This window comes from Hyaena hyaena, unplaced genomic scaffold (assembly GCF_003009895.1).
Source record: "Hyaena hyaena isolate Hyena2069 unplaced genomic scaffold, ASM300989v1 scaffold_1346, whole genome shotgun sequence".
NCBI lineage: Eukaryota > Metazoa > Chordata > Mammalia > Carnivora > Hyaenidae > Hyaena > Hyaena hyaena.
In genome coordinates, this window is record NW_024081978.1 from 366,319 (window position 1) to 385,256 (window position 18,938).

General features: G+C 48.5%; 1 protein-coding gene across 1 annotated transcript in view; it reads right to left on the reverse strand.

Annotated features, from left to right (window-relative positions):
- LOC120225148 (SPARC-related modular calcium-binding protein 1) overlaps positions 1-18,938 on the reverse strand; it is a gene marked incomplete at its 5' end in the record, with an annotated part of 81,752 nt that overhangs the window by 43,402 nt on the left and 19,412 nt on the right. Inside the window, 2 exons of the mRNA XM_039223379.1 lie at positions 9,815-9,862; positions 11,983-12,082. Of these exons, the coding sequence (XP_039079310.1) occupies positions 9,815-9,862; positions 11,983-12,082 (148 nt within the window). The remainder of the gene's footprint in view (positions 1-9,814; positions 9,863-11,982; positions 12,083-18,938) is intronic.

An 18,938-nucleotide genomic window follows, 5' to 3' on the forward strand; every position in this document is an offset into this window, starting at 1 on the left:
AAAAAAAAAAAAAAAAAAAAAAAAAAAGCCAACTCAAAGATGATCACTTTTCTTCCAAGCAAAAAAAAAAAAAAGTAAGTTTGGAAACATGAAAAAAATAAAACAGTCAAGAAAACAAGGCAAGCTTACATGAAAAAATGAATGAATGAGGGGAACCTGACAGAATGTCTCAAGGATGACCTCAAGATCAGCAATAGCAGCACCACTCAAGTTTCTGGCAGGTGGCTTTCCTCGTCTGTTCTCCCCACTGGCCAGCACGGAGGAAGCCACCAGGCAGATAAAAAAGAGATGGAGTCTCAGGGGTAGAAAGTGATTTGCTGGAGCCCCAGAGGCGGTGAGCATCAGTGGAAACACCCGGCCCCAGAGCCCTGGCAATTTCTCCAACTCCCAGCCATGCTTCAGCCTTGAGGTGCGGCCCCAAAGAGTTTGTGTGACAGAACAATTCCTTGCCCTGCAAGAAGGCCTGGCCCACGCACAGACAGCTGGAAGTCACTTCGACCCCCAATGACACCGTTCAAAGCCTCCTCTGTTTGGCTTTTTGATTCCTGATTGACACTCGCTGGCAAGTGGAGATAAATGCAGGCTGAGGACAATGTTGATCCGCTCTGACTATTCTCAGCGAAAAGACTTTTCAGAATAACAAACAAAACAAAACAAAAACTCCAAAACATTGGTGTGCTTAAGGGGCTGAATAGAGCCCAAGAGGTCCAGGGAAGTAGGGCCATGCCTTTCAAGGCGCTGGCAAGTCCATTGAGGAGTTAATTGTTTGGGTGTACAATGCGTTTATTCTGACCACATACAAAGAGCTTTCTCTTCCAGGTCCTTCAAAAGCAAATGTGTCAAAGGGGCCAGAGGAGGAATCTGTATTAATGGCATCTCTTGGGGTCTCTGGGACTGGGGAGCCTTGGGGAATGAAGAAAAAAGAAAGCACCACCCCCCTCCTGAGATTCGGAAGGTCTCTCAGTGATCCCAAGTCTCCTTGGAATCTTGGGCTCTGCCCAAATCATGTCCATCACGGGTCACCCTCCTCTTGAATTCTTTTAGGCTGCCATTGGTCATCTTTTCCAAAGACATAGAGATAAACTTCAGCCTGTGGAAGTACTGGAAGGTTTGTGCTTTTGAAGGGACCGACCACATTTACTCGAGAGCCACCAACCCCCTCAGCGTGTGACTCAGGGACCTCGTGTAGAAGTTGAAATGATGTATTCTGGGCATCACAGGGAGAAAACAGTGCCTGTCTGCAAAAGTCCCCTTAACGTGCTGGCCCAAAGCATACCAGGAGGAGGATGGAATTTTAGTCAATCTCAACATTTCCTAAGATGCATGTTCCAGGATCACAAGGCTCAGAAATGTGCTGTGGGCTTTCCTAATCCTGACCTCTGAGAACACAGGTAATCTGGGCACTTCAGGTCCTTTCCAGAGCAAGAGATCAATGTTTTACATTCCATCTACCCACCTGCATATTCCCTCCCAAAAGAAGTAAAAACAAGCTTAAAGCGGTCTTTTTGCCAACGATTCCCTATGTCCTCAAGCTCCACGTTCCCATGAATAAGAGTAAAAACATGATGCTTGTGGAAAGATAGACCAGACATGGAGGAAGAAGAGGAGAAAAAGGAGGGAGAGGGGGCGTGGAGGGGGGAGGAGGAGCCACCAGCAGCAGAGTCAGTTCAGAGCGGGGTGCACAAAGAGAACTGTGCTAATTTTTTTAGCTCTTTATTTTGAAATGACTCTAGGTTCCCAAGAAATTGCAGAAATAATACAGTACTCTTCACTCAGTTTCCCCCAGTGGTAACATATTTATAGTTAATATAAATATATAGATAACCTATAATTATACAGGTAACCTCATTATTGTACAATATCAGAATCAGGACATTGATATTGGTGAAATCCATAGACCTTATTCACATTCCACCAGTTTTACTCATTTGTGTATGTGGGGGGGGAGTAATAATTCTATGCAATTTTGTCCATGTGCAGATTCATGTAACCACCATCAATAAAGTACAAAACTATTTCATCACCACCAAGATCTCTTTTTACTATCCCTTTATAATCACTCTTCCCCCTCCCCTCCAGCCCATCTCTCAGCCCTGGCACCCACTAATCCTTTGTCTGTCTCTGTAATTTGTCCTTTCTAGAATGTTCTATAAATGGAATTGTGCAGTGTATGACCTTTGGAAATCAGTTTCTCTCACTTCGCATAATGCTCTTGAGATCCATCCAAGCCACAGTTGTGTATACCAACAGTTTATTCCCTCCTCTTACTGAGTCGTATTCCACGGTGTGCAGGCACCACGGTGGGTTTCACCCACTAAAGGATGTTTGCATTGTTTCCCTCTTTAGTTACTACAGATAAAGCTGTCATGGTGGCTCATGTATAGGTTTTTGTTTACACACAAGTTCTCATTTCTCTGGAATAAATGCTCAGGAGTGCCATTGTTAGATTATGCAGTAAGTGGATGTTTAGTTGTTTACTTTTTAAAGAAACTTCCCAAGTATTTTCCAGAGTGGCTATGTCATTTTACATTCTTCCTAACAATGCATGAAAGATCCAGTCTCTCCACAGCCTTACCAGCATTTGGTACTGTCACTATTTTTTATTTTAGCTCTTCTAACAGGTGTATAGTGGTATCCTATCATGATCTTAATTTGCATCTCTTTATAGTTAATGATGTGGAGCATTTTTTTGTGTGTTTATTTGCCCCCTGCATCGGTGCTCTGGTGAAATGTCTACTCGTGTATTTTGTTGAGTTTTTCTGAGCATTCTCTACATGTCCTAGATAGAAGTCCTATGTCAGATATGTGATTTGTAAGTATTTCCTCCCAGTCTGTCCTTTTTTTTTGTTGTTCTCTTAACAAGATCTTTCAGAGCAAGTTTTTAATTTCGATTAGGTCCAATTTCTCAATTTTCTGGATCATGTGTTAGTTGTTCTAAGATTCAAAAGCTCTATGTTCACCCAGCTATAGTTTCTTCTAAAAGTTTTAAGAGATTTTACATTTTATATTTCAGTCCAAGATCCATTTCGAGTTATTTTTTTGTGTCAGTTGTGAGGTTTGATGTCCAGTCACTACAGTGCCATCCAGCTCGGAACTATATCTACCCCTTTGTCATGTCGGTTCGCCATAAAAGTATAGGCCTACCTCTGGGTTCTTTGCTCTGTTCCATCGGTCTATGGGTCTATCCCTTGGCCACTGCCACACTGTCCTGATTACCATAGCATTATAAGTCTCAACCATGAGTGCTAGGATTTCAACTTCATGACATTCTGGAAAAGGCAAAATTATGGAGCCATAAAAAGATCAGGAGTTGCCAGGGGTGGGGGGTGGGGGATGAAAAGGACGTACAGGCAGAGCACAGAGGACTTTTAGAAGTGTGAAGCAACTCTGTCTCATACTATAACGGTGGATACGTGCCATTATACATTTGTCCACTCCCATAGAAAGTAAAATGCCAAGCGTGACCCCTAATGTAAACTATGGACTTTGGGTGATAATGATGTGTCAGTGAAGATTCACTAATTGTAACAAATGTGCCACTCTGGTGCAGATGTTGATAATGGGGGAGGCTGTGCCTGTATCGGGGCAGGGGCTATATGGGAAATCTGTGTACTTTCCTCTTAATTTTGCTGTGCACCTAAAAGTCCTCGAAAAAAAAAAAGAAGTCACTTTTAAAATAGGAAATGAAACATATTTAAAAGGGGAGAGGTCAGAGCATTTGTTCAGAAGAACACTGAGAAGTATGAATTGCAAATTCATAAAGGGATATGGGGGGAGTAAAGCATTAAAGATCTCTTTGTTTAGGGGTGCCTGGCTGGCTCAGTCAGTTAAGCATCCGACTTCGGCTCCAGTCATGATCTCACCGTTCGTAAGTTCAAGCCCTGCATCGGGGTCTGTGCTGACAGCTCAGAGCCTGAAGCCTGCTCTGGATTCTGTCTCCCTTTCTCTCTGCCCCCCCCCCTTCTCTCTCTCTCTCTCTCTCAAAAATAAATAACATTAAAGATCTCTTTGTTTAAAACAATCAGATAGAGTGATACCTCCCATTTACGTTTTCATTTTCAAATTGTCTTAGCTTTTCTAGCTCCGTTGCCTTTCCATATAAACTTTACAATAAGCCACACTTGAGCCTCAGTTTTCTTTCAGCAGGCACAAAATTGGTCTAAGAGGACCTGAGGATGGCCTCTCCCATGGGAGCTCCATGGCGCTCAGAGCTGGTGATAAGTGGTTCAGACATGGCCCTGAGGCCTTTGCACCCACACACTGAAATCCCTGCCTCCCTCTAGGTTGCTGGGCCACACCGGAACCTGAACTCACTCTGTCAAGGGACAGTGTATTCTCAAAGGCCTGACAATCTCTGAGCCTTCACTGCACTTTGGGGGCCCCACAAAGGCACCAGGCCGAGGGATCCAGAACTTGCCAGTGGGCCATGCTCATCCCAGGCAGCCTCCACCAACGGTCTTTCCTCCGAGGCTCTGGCCATGGGAACCACCAACCAGGGCTGTGTGATGGAGCCACCTGCTTTGTGCCCCTGCCCAGGTGACAGCTTCCCAGCATCTGGACGTCTGTGCTCCCTGGGAGGCTTTACCTCCATCGGAAGATAACCTCTGTAAGAAGAGGCTAAAAACCATTAGAATATGAGGCAAGGCCAGGACGCTTATCATGTTACTTATCACTGGGTCTTCAGTGACTGCAACAAGCCAGGCACTTAGGAAGCTCTCAATAAACGTTTGTTGAATAAAAGAATAAGAAACCAAGTATATACACCAAAGGTTCCTAAAAACACCAGGGACTCATAAGGATCTCGGACAAGGAGGCTTTTCCAGATCCCTAAACCCCATTTCCTCTCCAGTCCTGGAAATGGGGATATGGCAAAAATTCAAACTCTTTGGTATCCGCCATGCTTAACTTGCTTTCAGAGACCCCAGCATAGGGACTGGGGTGGAGAGCCGGGATTGAGCACCACGAGCCGAGCCGGGGCCTAGGGAAGGAAGGCGATGCAGCACACGCACGGGTGCTCAAACACACTTGGGCACACCCCTCTGCAACTGAACCCCACAGAGCCGGCACGCAGATGTGCCAGGCTGGGTCAGGGTGGCTCGGGGCACCAGCAAACAGCAGCGACACATGTGCAGAGAGCAAAACACTGCCTCTCGCGGGCCTGGTACTGCCGAGGCACAGTTCTGTTTCAGCAGGCACCGCAGCAGAGGGAATGCTTCTCCCCGGGGAAATCCGACGTGAGCAGAGGCCAACCCCCAGAGGTCCTGAGCCGCCCGTCTCCACTCAAATCCAGCCCCAGACGGCAGGGAAGCAGACTTCTGCCATCTGATGACAATGCTAACAGGTCACGGACAGACCCAGCCTCTCCTTCCGTGCTGGGGGGAGAGAAAAGAGAGGTAGCTGGGAAGAAGGTAAAGTCATTTGAGCAGGAGTGATGCCCCGCATGTGGAATGGCCTGAGCCAGCTAGCCTCGCACACGTCAGCGAGGCTGGGGGCAGCAAGGTGAACCTCCTTCAGGTGCGCTGCCCACAGAAGGGCTGAAGCTGCGGGCCACACAGTCCCCTTTGTCTGGGATGCCTGCCATCCCTCACCCCTGCCGGAGCATATCCCTCGGCCCTGAAGGAGTGCGCTGCTTAATCCATCACCGGAGCGACAGGTCCTCCGAGCCCTCTGAGCTGCCACCAACCTGTAGACCAGGCTCCGTGAAAGATTCTAAAAGCTGAGATGCAGAGAGGGACCCTGGACAAACGACTGTGACTCACTGAGAGCACATAGTATGGAGCAGCTCGTGGGAGATAAACGGTCTCCACAGCTTAAAGGCGGGTTGGGTTTGAGGAGTTCTGCCCCTCTCCAACACTGGCCTGACAAGTACACAAGTCTGCAGAAAATGTAACCAGGGTCTGCTAATGCTTTCATTTTTCTCTCACTTTCCTTAAACAGCTAAATCCCAGACCTCTTACAAGTAGGAAATGCCCAAACTGCAAAAAACTCCGGATGGTCCTCAACTTTCACTTGCTGTGTATAGAAGCACCAGCCCAGGATCCCCATGGTCCCGGGTGCCCAGAAGGCTCCCGGAGACCAGGCAGAAAGACTTGTACAAACGCTCTCCTGCCCGCATCCCCTGGAGGCTGAGAACTTCCCTCCCGCACCTCACAAGCAACAGCGCCCAGGACCAGTCCCTGACTTTGTATTGGGCAATCCTGGAAGCTCCCCAAATTGTTCACTTTCATTAGCATCAAGACTCCAGAAAGAGGCACCTCGGAGAAAACCCACAAGCCTTGGTTGGCCGGGAAAATCCGCTCCGGGTAAATTCGTGATCTCTAAACACATTTTGCCTCCCAGCCCCTTCCCAGCTGTCCTCCGACCTGCTTCAGATGAAACCAAAAATTCGTCTCTACCCCAGCTTCTGCAGCCTCCAACTGTTTTAGCAGCAGATTGTCAGAGCTCAAGGGCATCCCTCTTCCTCTCTTCTGATAGTCCTCTGAAGCATTGATAAAACATATATGGAGGCACGTGTGCCCCCCCAACATCCCCCCCCCCCACACATCTCTCTTCAAGGGCAAGGACCAAAGGAGAAGAAGGGGAGGGGAGCCAGGATGGGAATGCCCCAGATCAATGGATATTTGAAACTCAAACACATGGCCCGGGACCTACGCTGCACGTGTTAATTACCACACATGTGCCCATAAAGGGGTCCGTAAAACACAAGGGGCCTAAAGAACAGAGCGAGGAAAGGACATTCCAAGGGATTAAGTAAATAGTCTGAAGTTCTGACCCTCCTCCCCTCCCAGAGCACGTGCATCTGGGTAAGATAACAGCGCCTCCCTCCCTCCTTCCCCCACTTCTCCCCTCGGGCCCCACACCTGTGGACCCAGGAGCCGCAACCCAGGCCTCCTGTCTGGGCCAGCCGCCTGTGACCCGCTACCGCCCGGCCTCTCTCCCTCCTCCCTGCCTCCTGCTATCTCTTCGAGCCCTCCTCCCCCAGCCTCCTCTGCTCGGCCTTCTCCTCCTTCCTCCACAGGACTAATTCCTGGCTGGCAACCAGACCCTCCGTCTTTGCACAATACACCTTTTCATTCCTTCCAGGCAGAGGGAACCGATCCCTCCGAGCCCTGTTGGCAGAGCGGGACTCCAAAAGGCGAGAGGGCGGGGAGAGGAAAAGCTGGGCCTGCACCTCTTCCCCCCACCCCCACCCGCCACCACCCCTGCTACCCCCGGCCACCCCCACCACTCTCACGCCCAGACCCGGGGCCTGGCTTGTACCCCTCACTCTGCACAAGGGCCCAGGCCGCACATCTTTTCAGCAGGCCTCGGGGCTGGGAGCTGGAGGGAGATGCCGTCCAGGAGACCCCACGTGTGGGCACCAGCTCAGACAAGGGGCCTTTGTGTCTTCCCACCTGCTGCCCTCCGGAGCACATTCCATTCTTAAGTGGCAGCCGAGAGAGGGACCTCAGCGGCCGACACAGGATATTACAAATGCCCTCTCGCACCCTGTCCCCCTTCAAACCCCAGCTTCCTGGACAGGTGTGGCTTCAGGTGGCCTTTCCTACAGGTGGCCTGAGCCTGCTTTTCCCTGCACTGCCCACGGCAGACAAAGAGGAGAGGATTAGCACCTACGCAGTTCCTTCCTGCGTAGAAGGAAGAGGAGGCTATGGGCAAAAGTCAAGTCTCCAGAGGTGAGGGATCTTAGCACCCCCCCACCGGGATTCTGCACCACAGAGGAAGCCTCCGTAGAACCATCTGGGAGGCAGGAACCCGTCTGGAGTAGGGGAGCAGACTGCTGGAAACGGGGCAGCTTATCTCGGAGATGAGGCTTCAGACTCTACACCCCATTCCTTGCACCATCCGTGGGAGAATCAAGTTCCCCTGCCGTCTTCTAGCTGGGTCACCAGGAGGCCACAATGACCACAGGTCTGTTTCTTTTGCTGTCCACAGGGTGCAAAGCCACATCAACCCGGGAGGGGCTTCTCTATGCGGATTAAGAACTAAAATCCCATCGTTGGCCTTTCTCGGTGTGGGGGCTTCCTTCAGCCTCGTGCCCTCAGTTCCCTCTGGTGGGGAAAATGTGGGTGGTCAGTTTTGCATGACCGCCAAGTGTTTTTGCTACCACCACTACCCCACGCCCTGGGACAAACGTGGCACTCCTGAAGCCTTCAGTTGCCACACGCAAAACTGAAGGCAGCTCTCCTTTCCAACTCCAATCAGTTGTAGAAGGGCACACGCCATTCACAGGGGTGATGAGGTCAGGTCTTTGCAGGAAGAAATAGTCATGCCTTTCTCCCACTTTCCCACCCAGAGGGGAACCACCAACACACATGGCTACCTCTCCCTGTTCTGGGAAAGACCTAGAAAGGCATTTGCTCCCTTCTTTTCACTGGCTTTGCTCGTTCCTGCTTGCGGGAAGGCCCATTAGTGCAGGTCGCCTGGTGGTATCACTATGCTCCACTTGCATGACTTCCTGGAACACCTGCACCAGGGGGCCGCAGGCTCTCCAGACTCTCATTGCCTGCATGCGGGTAGGGAGACTGAGCCTCCTCTTCCCAGCCCCATGGAATAAGCATTTGGGGCAGGGGCCAGGGTCTCACCTCAGTCCCCCCATGACCTCCCGTGCAGGACGAGCCCAGGCACCTGTCGCTGATCCTCTATAGGCCCAACTCTCCATGTGGGCATTTACACACAGGAAATTCCCAAGGCCCAGATTCAGATGCAATCATCCCATGTCTGGGCTTTACCCAAGAGCCCGACATGGGGGTTCTAGAATGCCTGCACATGCAGTGAAATTGATACCTGTTCTGCAGGCAGCTACCAGCTGTGTGTGTGCGTGCATGCATGCGTGCATGCGTGCATGTGTGTGTGTGTGTGTGTATTGTCCTGAAGGGAAGCGGTGGTGGAGCTTAGTGTCCTCCACGCTGGAAATTATGGTCGGCATATCCCAGGGACCTATTCCTCATGTTGGTTGTTCCGCTAAACAGCACTCAGACAAATGCCTTAATTGAGGTTAGCCACATAATTTGTAGGGCCCAGTGCAAAATGAATATGCAAGGCCGTTTGTCCAAAAGGCAGGAAAATAATGCCTTTAAAGGCACTAAATTATAAAGTTTTACCCTCCATTCCACAGCCTCTCTCTTGACTTGTCATGGTGCTTTCACATTTCTCTATTTAACGTTGTTCTAGGTAAAGAGGGAGTAATGTTTTTCATGCACTGTGGAAGCCCCACCGCATCCATCACAAAAACTATACGCCAACAGGGCGACACAGACACATGCATGCAGGCTTCACTGTCCCTCTGGACTTAACAAAACACAAGTTTAAAGACGGGGCGATTAGGAATTCTGAGACAAAGCTGCACAGGTGGTTGGCCCGAGGAGCCAGGCTAGTCCTAGCGAAGAAAATCTGAATGTGCTAGGACAATTATCAAGGAGAATCAGGGAAGGGAAAGAAGGTTCAACCGGGGTTCCAAAGTAAGAGGGTTGGGGCAGACGCGGACATGCCTACCTTCATGCCTAGTCCTTTTTGGCCTAGTGCTGGCTACCTGGTAGCTCATGGCCTGAACTGCCCAGGAACCAAGATTCTTGGGTCCCTGCCAGCTCTGTACACGGTACTCACTCCCATCCCTCAGAACGTGTGCAAGCTTGGTCCCCACCACGGTACGAACCTTACTTACCTCCGGTGCTTCTAGGAGGAAACCCAGAGTAAGAATGGAGGTTTCCTGTGGGGGACAGTTAGCTTACACCCAGGATCCTTCCATCTTGTCTAGAACTCTCCTTGGACTGGCTTTAGAAGCAAACATTTGGATAGAGCATAAAGCTCGACTCACCTTTCCTTCCTGAGTTACCCTGGCTCAAGGGCTTGTCGGTGACTGAACCTTGGGTAAAGGGAAACAAAAACATAGACATTCAGAACACGTTGTGGTTGGTTTCTTTCAAAGAGCTGGCAAAGCCTGATGTTATGAGCGTATGGTTATGTATATACATACCATTGTATACATGTCTAGGGACATTATATACAAAGCTAGTACATACATACATGTCAAGTGGGGTTTGTTTAACATCAATGTCACTGACAGCACAGTCCTGGTGAGATGAACCATGATTTCCAGGCAATAGCCTCGACCAGACTTTTTACAAAACCCCACATCGACATAACTCCCTGGTGAACATTCCAATAACTGCCCCTCACCTCCACTCCCCATCTCCCCCACTTCCCACCGCCTCCGTGCTCTGAGCCATAGCCACTCAGTAGGGCCAAAGAAACCCCTCTTACTGCAAAGGCAATGATTCACATCCCTTGCCGGTTAGGGCAGGAAATCGGCGATTTTCCATCTGCATTAAGTAGAAAATTGTTGGCCCAATTGTACTGAATGGGCCAAAATAGTCTGAGGCATGGAAACAATTTTCTAGACGTGGCCTGTTTCTTAAGGAGGGGGTGGTGTGTATGTTTGGCCGAACGCTTTGCCCGGCATAGGCTAGGATGCCATGCACACCCATCCCGCGGTCTTGACTCCGTGGCACCTGTCCTCCCCACGAAGGCCGCCACGTGCAGGGCAGGGCCAGCTCACCCACAGAGGGGTGTGTGCAGAGGTCCCACCATCAAGAGAAACAAAGAATCCCTATTTTCTCACTCCATAGCGTACCCCTTCTCCATATACTAGTTGTGAGAATTCAATTATATTCTCCTGCGTGGCTTGTTTCTAGTGCATTTGTTTGCTTTAAGTGAAACTTTCCAGGTCATTTGCAAGGAGGGCTCATTCCTGCCCCACCCCACACCAAGCCCAATTAAGGTTTCCAGTTTCCATGTAAACCACAAATAAAGTAAACTTTCCATTTTGGCCTGCAAATCTTGGTTTCCTAATGTAGATACTCACTGCCCTTTCTTACCATTCCCTTTATATAGCAGAGCCGGTAGAAAAATGAGTATGTTTTATGAAAAGAAGAAAAATGGCAGGATGGCAGGACTGCTAACCCTTGGAATTTCCCAAAGGCTTCAGAATAATGTTTTATATTTTGCTTGCACTTAAGAGTTAAAAATAAGTAAATAAGCAAAACCTTATACACACAGATATGAAGAAATATGAAGTGGCTGGTGGCTGGACAGGCTTTTTTGAATGAGGACTGAGCCACACAGTGAATTAAGGAAGTGACTCCCAAGTCCCCTACGATCTGAATGCAAGTGGAAAGTCTGGAGCTTGCATAAATCCAAAATGCACAATCCTGAGAGGCTGATCTAAGAGCAGAATTTCCCTATGCTTATAGAGTTGGAAATAGAAAGGACTTAATTATGCTATGGGCTCATGTAATGGGTCACTATGAAGTAATGATTCCCTAGCTTGTCTAGTCATCAAAACCACCTGAGAAACTTCGCGAACATGTGGACTCCAGGTCTCATTCCAGACCTACTGGATCAGACTATACAAGGAGGAGCCTCAACACCTGGGCTCTTTTTAATTCCCCAGGCACTGCCGATGACAGCCAGAATTGAGGGCCACTGTCACGAAAGTTTTCCATTAGTCTACATTACATCGGGGGGAGGGGGGGCGAATATATGGCATCCCACCACCACTCTCCTCTCATGTGCCCACGACAGACAGACATCACTAGTTGGTCATTCAGTCCCCGATGCTGAACATACAGTCTTGAAATCTATCTCAGTAAAGTGCTCCCGAGGCTGTTAGCAAGCAGAGCACCCAAGCTAAAAAATTTATACGCCATTCTCTAGGGGTCACAGCCGATGCTTAGGAAGAGAGCATTGAACCAGAAACCTAAATTCAAAATAAAGAAATACATACACGTGGGCATACGCTGACCCCATCATCCAGCTGACCACAGAGCAGCGTGTTAGAGTGGAATCCTCCTTGGCCTGGAAGAGGGCTCATAACTACCACCCGTCTTTCAACCATTTTTCAAAGATTCCCCCACAAGATTCAGGAGACCAGCTAAGGGGTCTCTCTCCGACTCTTGTCTTTCTTCCCATCCCTCCCTACGGTACCTGAACATATAGGAGTTTTATTCTGCACAGAAGAGCCACTGATGGGCTTCCCGTCTGGGGTGACACACCAGCAGTACCCCGTGTAAGTATGGCACTGCACCTGTTTAGGGAAGTGGGGAGGGGAAGAGAACTGTAAGTCTTGGGTTACCATATCAACAGTCATCCCTCACCCCTTCTAAGGCATTGCCACCATGGCAGAGGACCTCCTTCCTCCTCTCACCCAGCCTCTGTCCCCATTGTCTATTGCAGGTGGGTCAGTTGGCCAACAACGTGGATTATGTGTCTTCTGTGTAACTCCCAGGCACAACCAAGGCAACCTACCTATTTCTTTCTTATGACTTAGAATGCTGAATATCCTATATCATACCTAGATATATCTACTTTGTTTTCCCTGTGATGGTTCTCACCAAGACCCGCGCATTCCCCACTCGCCCCCCCCCCCCAGCCCTGGCATACACCCCTATCCAATAGTAAACAATTCTGATTGGTGAGTTAATTTGGCAAGTACAAGCAGGAATTTCACCACTGCAGGCCGATAGGACCCTTCTTTACCAGGCATCGACAAGTAGTGAGCTCTTCTTGTTTTTCTAGCTTTTCCCAGCTTCCGTTCACATAGTCAGCCTGCCTACTGATTGGGTGGCACATCACTAGCAGTTGCCCACTGGATGACAGGGTTAAGGTAAGAATAGGCCACTCCCGCCTGCAGGCTCTAGTTCTAGAGGTCCCGCTATAATACTGGGCAATCGGCCATAAGCCTCCATAATCAGGTCCACCTTGTCTGGGAATAGTAAATAAAAATGAGGCTTTTGCTTCATTCAGGGTGACTTTTCTCTCCCTTCCAACAGCTGCCACTCTATCCATTTCCTCCCATCCCACCTCACCATCCTCTTTCCCATCTGTTTCCCAACATGGAACTCCTCTACCCAAATCAGGGCATCACCCCCCTGCTGAAAACCACTTGGTGATTTGGGGCGCCTGGGTGGCTCAGTTGGTTAAGCATCCGACTTCGGCTCAGGTCATGATCTCACAGTTCGTGGGTTCAAGCCCCGCGTCAGGCTCTGTGCTGACAGCCAGCTCAGAGCCTGGAGCCTGTTTCGAATTCTGTATCTCCCTCTCTCTCTGACCTCCCTCCCCTGTTCATGCTGTCTCTCTCTCTCTCTCTCTGAATAAATAAAAGATTAAAAAAAAATTAAAAAAAAAAAAAAGAAAACCACTTGGTGATTTGCCACTGGATTCAGGATAGAGATTAAGCTCATTTGGGTTGAGCTCAAGGTCCCCTGTGATCTGCCCCTTGCCTATCCCTGCATCCTTGTTTTACACCAATGTCTCCCCATATGCCCTCCATTGGAACCACAGTGAACCCTTTAAAGCCGTCAAAGACGTCGTAGGATTTCATGATTCTGAACATTTGTCTGCTCCGACTATCCAATGGTCCAGGATCCCACTACCCAAGCCACCTCCACCCCCTCCTAATCCCTTTGTATTCCCACCCTCTTTATGATGCACCTTCTCTGCAAAGTGGTTCCAGACTCCCGCCTTCTCTCCTCTGACCCTCCACATACCCCGGCTCCTCAGATTAAGAGCCTTTATCTCCCCACCAAGACTGTGACCTTCCTAAGGCAAGGGACTGCGTACTGGTTATTTCTATCCTCTAGGCATCCAGCATAATGCCTGACATTCACTGTAGGCATTTGATGAGTTGAATAAACGCTTGAATTATCGTATTTCCCCAGTTCTTGGTTCCCTTCGGTTCTAAAAAGGTAGCATCAGTTTAAATACTCCTACGACATTAAACGTACACCTGGATAGGTGCCAACTGCAAAGATATTAACAGGTGAAGAAAAGTGCCTCTTGAGATCAAGGACATATTGGAATCAAGAATAGAACTAGTAGCATACACACTGACTGGTGACGTATAGAGGGCTGTACAGGTAAGAGAGATCTGATGGCCTGGGTGAAATCCAGAAATTATGAGAAAGGCAGAAAACTGCAGAATGGCTTCTGCTCTTGTGTATGTACCAAAAGCTATAGTTTTCCCCCAAAAGTAGTTGCTTTACTACAGACCTACCCACAGAAATCAGGATAAGAACAAGACGGAGGACATCTTGGCACTACCAGTATGATGCCTGTGTATAAATGAGGTGTTCACCTTGACTGTCCACGGAGAGAAACTGCACTCAATGCCTATACTCCAGTACCATATTCCACTCCCACTTCACCTCATGGAGACATCCATAAGCGCCGTGGCTGTGGGTGCTGCCCGAGATGCTCACCCCAGATCAATATCTTGGGTTGAGTCAGTGCTACCTTCTGAGGAAACTAGCGATGAAACTGGAGAAACGCAGATAGACCTGGGTTTGAATCTACATCCAGCCAGTTACAAATGAGGCACATTACTTAGTGCTTTGAGCCCATTTAAGAAATGGGGATAACGACGCCAAACCTGGAGGGCTCTGGCGAGGAAAACAGACAGTGTGAGTCTAGTGCCGGGCACGGGAGCTGGCTGGATACAAGGGGGCTACGGCAATGATTGCTCTCAGCTGTGTCAGAAACACCTGGCAAGCTGGCCTCCTCCGGGGCCAGAGCTCCCCCAGGAACCTCCAGAGGCTTGGGTGGGAAACGTGGGAGTTTACCCCTCCAGATTCTGTCTGCCCTGCAGGGGACAGTTCCTAGATGATTCCTTGCCAGTGGTAGCATTTTAATGGGGCCTGGCTGGCTGCTTTCTCCTCCCTGGCCAATAATCACCTGTGGAGAAACCAGTCCCCAGGGCTGGGCGGCCACACTGACTCATTCCCAGGCCCTATGGTTCCCATGGCCAAGGCCGACCTCCCTCTCCGCGAGGACTCTGTCCTCAGAGTCCAACACTGGAGGTGGTGCCTCTGGCCCAGTGCTGCCTGCTGGGGCTGGATGCTGTGGTCATGAAGGCCGTGGAGAAGGGCTGGATAAAAGCCCCTTCCTCTTGGCCTTGCAGACCTCCAGCCAGAGCTACTGAGGAACGAACTAAATGCATGAGTAGGAGGCTCAACCCACCGCTTTGTTTCAGGGGATATAATCTGACCTCTGGGCTAAGCAGGTCCCCAGGGCCACATGCTCACTGAGTGTGCCCACTGTATCCCTATAGGCATGCGGACGCCGCCTTCCTGCCCCCAGCCAGGCCAACAGGTCCAAACACAGACCCTTTTCCCTCCAGGGCCCTCAGCACTGTCCTCAGACCAGGCTCCAAGGACTAGACTCCCAATTACAAAATCCTCAGGTTGGGAGGTGCTGCCAAGTCCTCGAGAACTGCACTTGGACAAGGAATTATTGTCACACTCCTCTGAGGCCTGGGGCATGCAGCAGTGGGCACACAGAAGACCGGAGTACGATCTCAGGCTGCAGGAACTCGGGAGGTGACCAGCAAGGTCACTTCCCTTTGCTGAAGGAGCCCCAACCTATTCGCCCATGATTCTCGATCAAGCCGTTGCTTGTAAGTTACCCTGGGAAGTTTTCAAGATGTCTTCTTGAAGCCAAAGAAGTTACAGGGAGAGAGAAAGCACGGCTCATGGAGTCAGATGGTAGCCCAACCTACCCAACCAACTCCACCACTGAAGTTAACCACTTCTCTTTCCAGCCTCGGTTAAGTTTCTTAATCAAACCAAGCCTCAGACTGCCTGTGGCTACTTAAAAACCGGAGATCATTGTACTTACCTCACTCAGTGGTTGTGAGGATTAAATTAGAAAATGTAAATAAAGCACTGAGCTCACATGGTAAGTGCCCAGTTAAGCTCAGCTATTTATTTTTATTATCATCGTGTTATTTTTCACCAAACTATCTCTACACTCAAAAAGGGCACAGCCAGATTCTCTGACGGAAACAAAAGAACATCCTAGTCTGACCCATCCCCAGGGGAAGAGGTAGTCTAAACTCAGCAAAAAGTCTGAGAACATTTCAGTGGGAGAAGGGAAATTCTGTTTTGATATAGGAACAGTTCACTTAGTCTCAGAGGAGAGAAGACTTCCTGCAGAAAAGCAATCAAGCTGTAAATTCTGTAGAATTGATGGTTTGTATACACATGATCAACATGTAAATTCTACCTAGTTTGGCTTCCTCCCTTGAAAACTTATTTAATGCTTTAAATTAATAGGTCACCCCCTTTGTTCTATGTCCCCCCACCCCAGCCTCAAATTAATCAACTCTCATATTTAATTTATGGGGAAATCAGGGGCCAAGAGGAATTGAAAACGTATGCAGCCACTTCTAGGAGCTCACTGTGCAGTTTTCAAAGGTCAAGGTTGTTCCAGGCCCAAAGGGATTGATAACAAACCAGGGAATTTGCTCCTATTCCACTCTGGAGCATCCTGGGAAAGCTGAAATATTAATTGATGGGTCTTCCCTCAGAGAAAAAAAGTGTTTGCACATCAACCCTAAATGAGGTTACTCACTGCTTAACTATACTGTTGGGTATAGCTGGCATACTTAATATATGCTTTTATACACCAAGGATACTGTACATGAACCTCATAGTAACCACAAACCTAAAACCTATCTTTGATACACAAAAAAGTAAAGAGAAAGAAAGCCAAACAGAACACCGCAGAAACTCATCAATCAAAAAGAAAGAGAGCAAAAGAATAAGAAAGGGATAGGGAAGAACAAGAAAACAATTTTTAAAATGTCAATAAATACATATCTATCAAGAATTATTTTAAATGTAAATGGCCTAAATGCTCTAATCAAAAGACATAGAGTGGTGGAATGGTTAAAAAAATACAAAACCCATCTAATGCTGCCTATAAGAGACTCATCTCAGACCTAAAGACACATATAGACTGAAAGTGAGGGGACAGAAAAATATTTACCATGCAAATAGAAGTGAAAAAAGAAGCCAGTGTAGTAATACTAATATGAGACAAAACAGACTTTAAAACAAAGACTATAACAAGAGACAAAGAAGGGCATTACCTAATGATAAAGAAATCAATACAAGAAGATAGAACTTTTGCAAATATGTACGCACCCAACGCTGGAGCATCTAAATACATAAAGCAAATATTAATGGACACAAGGAGAGAATTTGATGGTAATATAATTATAGGGGACTTTAACCTCTCACTTGCATTAATGGATAGACCATCCAAGCGGAAAATCACTAAAGGTACTTTAAAACAGTGTGTTTTTAGGTAAGCAAATTTCATCTCTGACTCATACGCTTAAATATTTTTGGCAAGAAGCCCTTTGCATAAACAGCTCAATGGTATATTTCAGGTCAACCTCTGTCCAAATTAAGACAAATGTGGAATTATTTTAAGCCTGTTAGTCTTCAACATTAGCCCAACTCCTGGACATCTGGAGGAATGTGGGAGGCTAGTACTCTCAAAAAATGCATTTGAGTCACTCACTGAGAAGTACAGAGGAGCAGAGCAAACACCAGCTCACAGGACAAAGCAGATAGGGGACTGAAGGCAAGGACAGAAGTGAGAAAAATAAAGGAGACTAAGAGACTATACGTATAGACAACTATCACCTGCTACTGCCATGCCCAAAATGGAAAACACCACTTCTACTTTACAGTGGCTTCTCACTGATCACCGATGATCTATGCATGATCTCACTGGGGCATCAGGGTCACCCTGTGTGCCAGTCCTTTATAGGAGAGGCACACAAAGCAGACGTTATTTGTTCAAATGTCACAGCCAGTTCTTAACAGCACCAAAATCTGGCTCCCTGGCTCCCAACGGTCATAAAATCTCAGAACTGACACAGCTTGGGGGAAAAAAATCTTAATGATCACCAGTCTAACCCACACATTTTACAAAGGAGGAAACAGGTCCAGAGATAGAGAGATAGGTGGCATGATTGCAGCACCTAGTCCCTGCAGCTGGAAGTCCCCCAGACCTAGAAGGGAGAAGGAGAAAGACATGGCTCCTCGCGCTAGCATCTGAGGGAACTGACAGGGTCTCTTTGTGTCTTGTCATTCCCTGGCATATGGGACTCTTTGGGGGGAAGAGGAGAGGAAGAAGGGATACATATTTGAATCAAGGAGGCGGCTGGAAGAGTCTCTTGCTCCAGCCTCAGTGAGAGGCTGTTTCTGGAGTGGTTTGGGTGACAGCATGGGGGCCTCTGCCTCACCCCCTTGGCTGGGCTGCTTTCCTCCAGCTGTTCTTGGGGGGCTTCTGATAGGGGTGGGACCTCACATCCCCTGCTATTGGACTTTGCTCCCCGTGCCACCAAGGGCCCCCAGCTTCCCCAGGCCAGCCCCGCCCCCCCACCCCGCACACGTTCACCTGCTTCTTACTCCTGCCTCTCTGATAGAGTCATGAACACCACTGGTGTCCTATGCAGTGTAACTAGGAAACACTGTGGATGGAGGGGTTCTCTCACCAAATAATTTTGGAAATATTGGGTTAAGTAAAATTAAGAGATTTCTTGACTGCACAGCTTCTCCGAGTCTTAAGTCAAACAAACAACGATGATTTTGCTCTAAGAGGAAGATGCCGTTGTCAGTAACTCCTCGACTTATTTAACTGGAAGACCCTCCCTTAATTTTGAGTGGGGAGCCTTTCGGGGCACCATTGTTCTCCGAAACATGCTTTCAGAGCAAGGCAAGGTAATGAGGTGCAAGGCCTTGCTGTGTTTCCTTGCTTTTCCCAGTCCGACTTTCTTCCAGCCCAGTATCAGGTTCTCATTTTAGCTCAATCTCCCTGAAATGATTTCCCTCCGGCAACCCCACCACCACCTTTTTTTGTAACCCTTCCTCCAGCTCTGTATCTGCGAAGAAATCCATCTTAAGTTGCCTCCGAGCTTCACTGACAGCTGGGATCCCCTCCAAGGCACAGCACCTTCCCACCCCATGGCTTCATTTCCCCCCTTTCTCTGTGCCTCTTTTGTGAAACAGAAAAATGTGAGCCGTATGCAAAGGGACAGGCTCTATCCAGCCTTCTTAGTAGCAACTCCCAAGCTTGTCATGAAATGACTA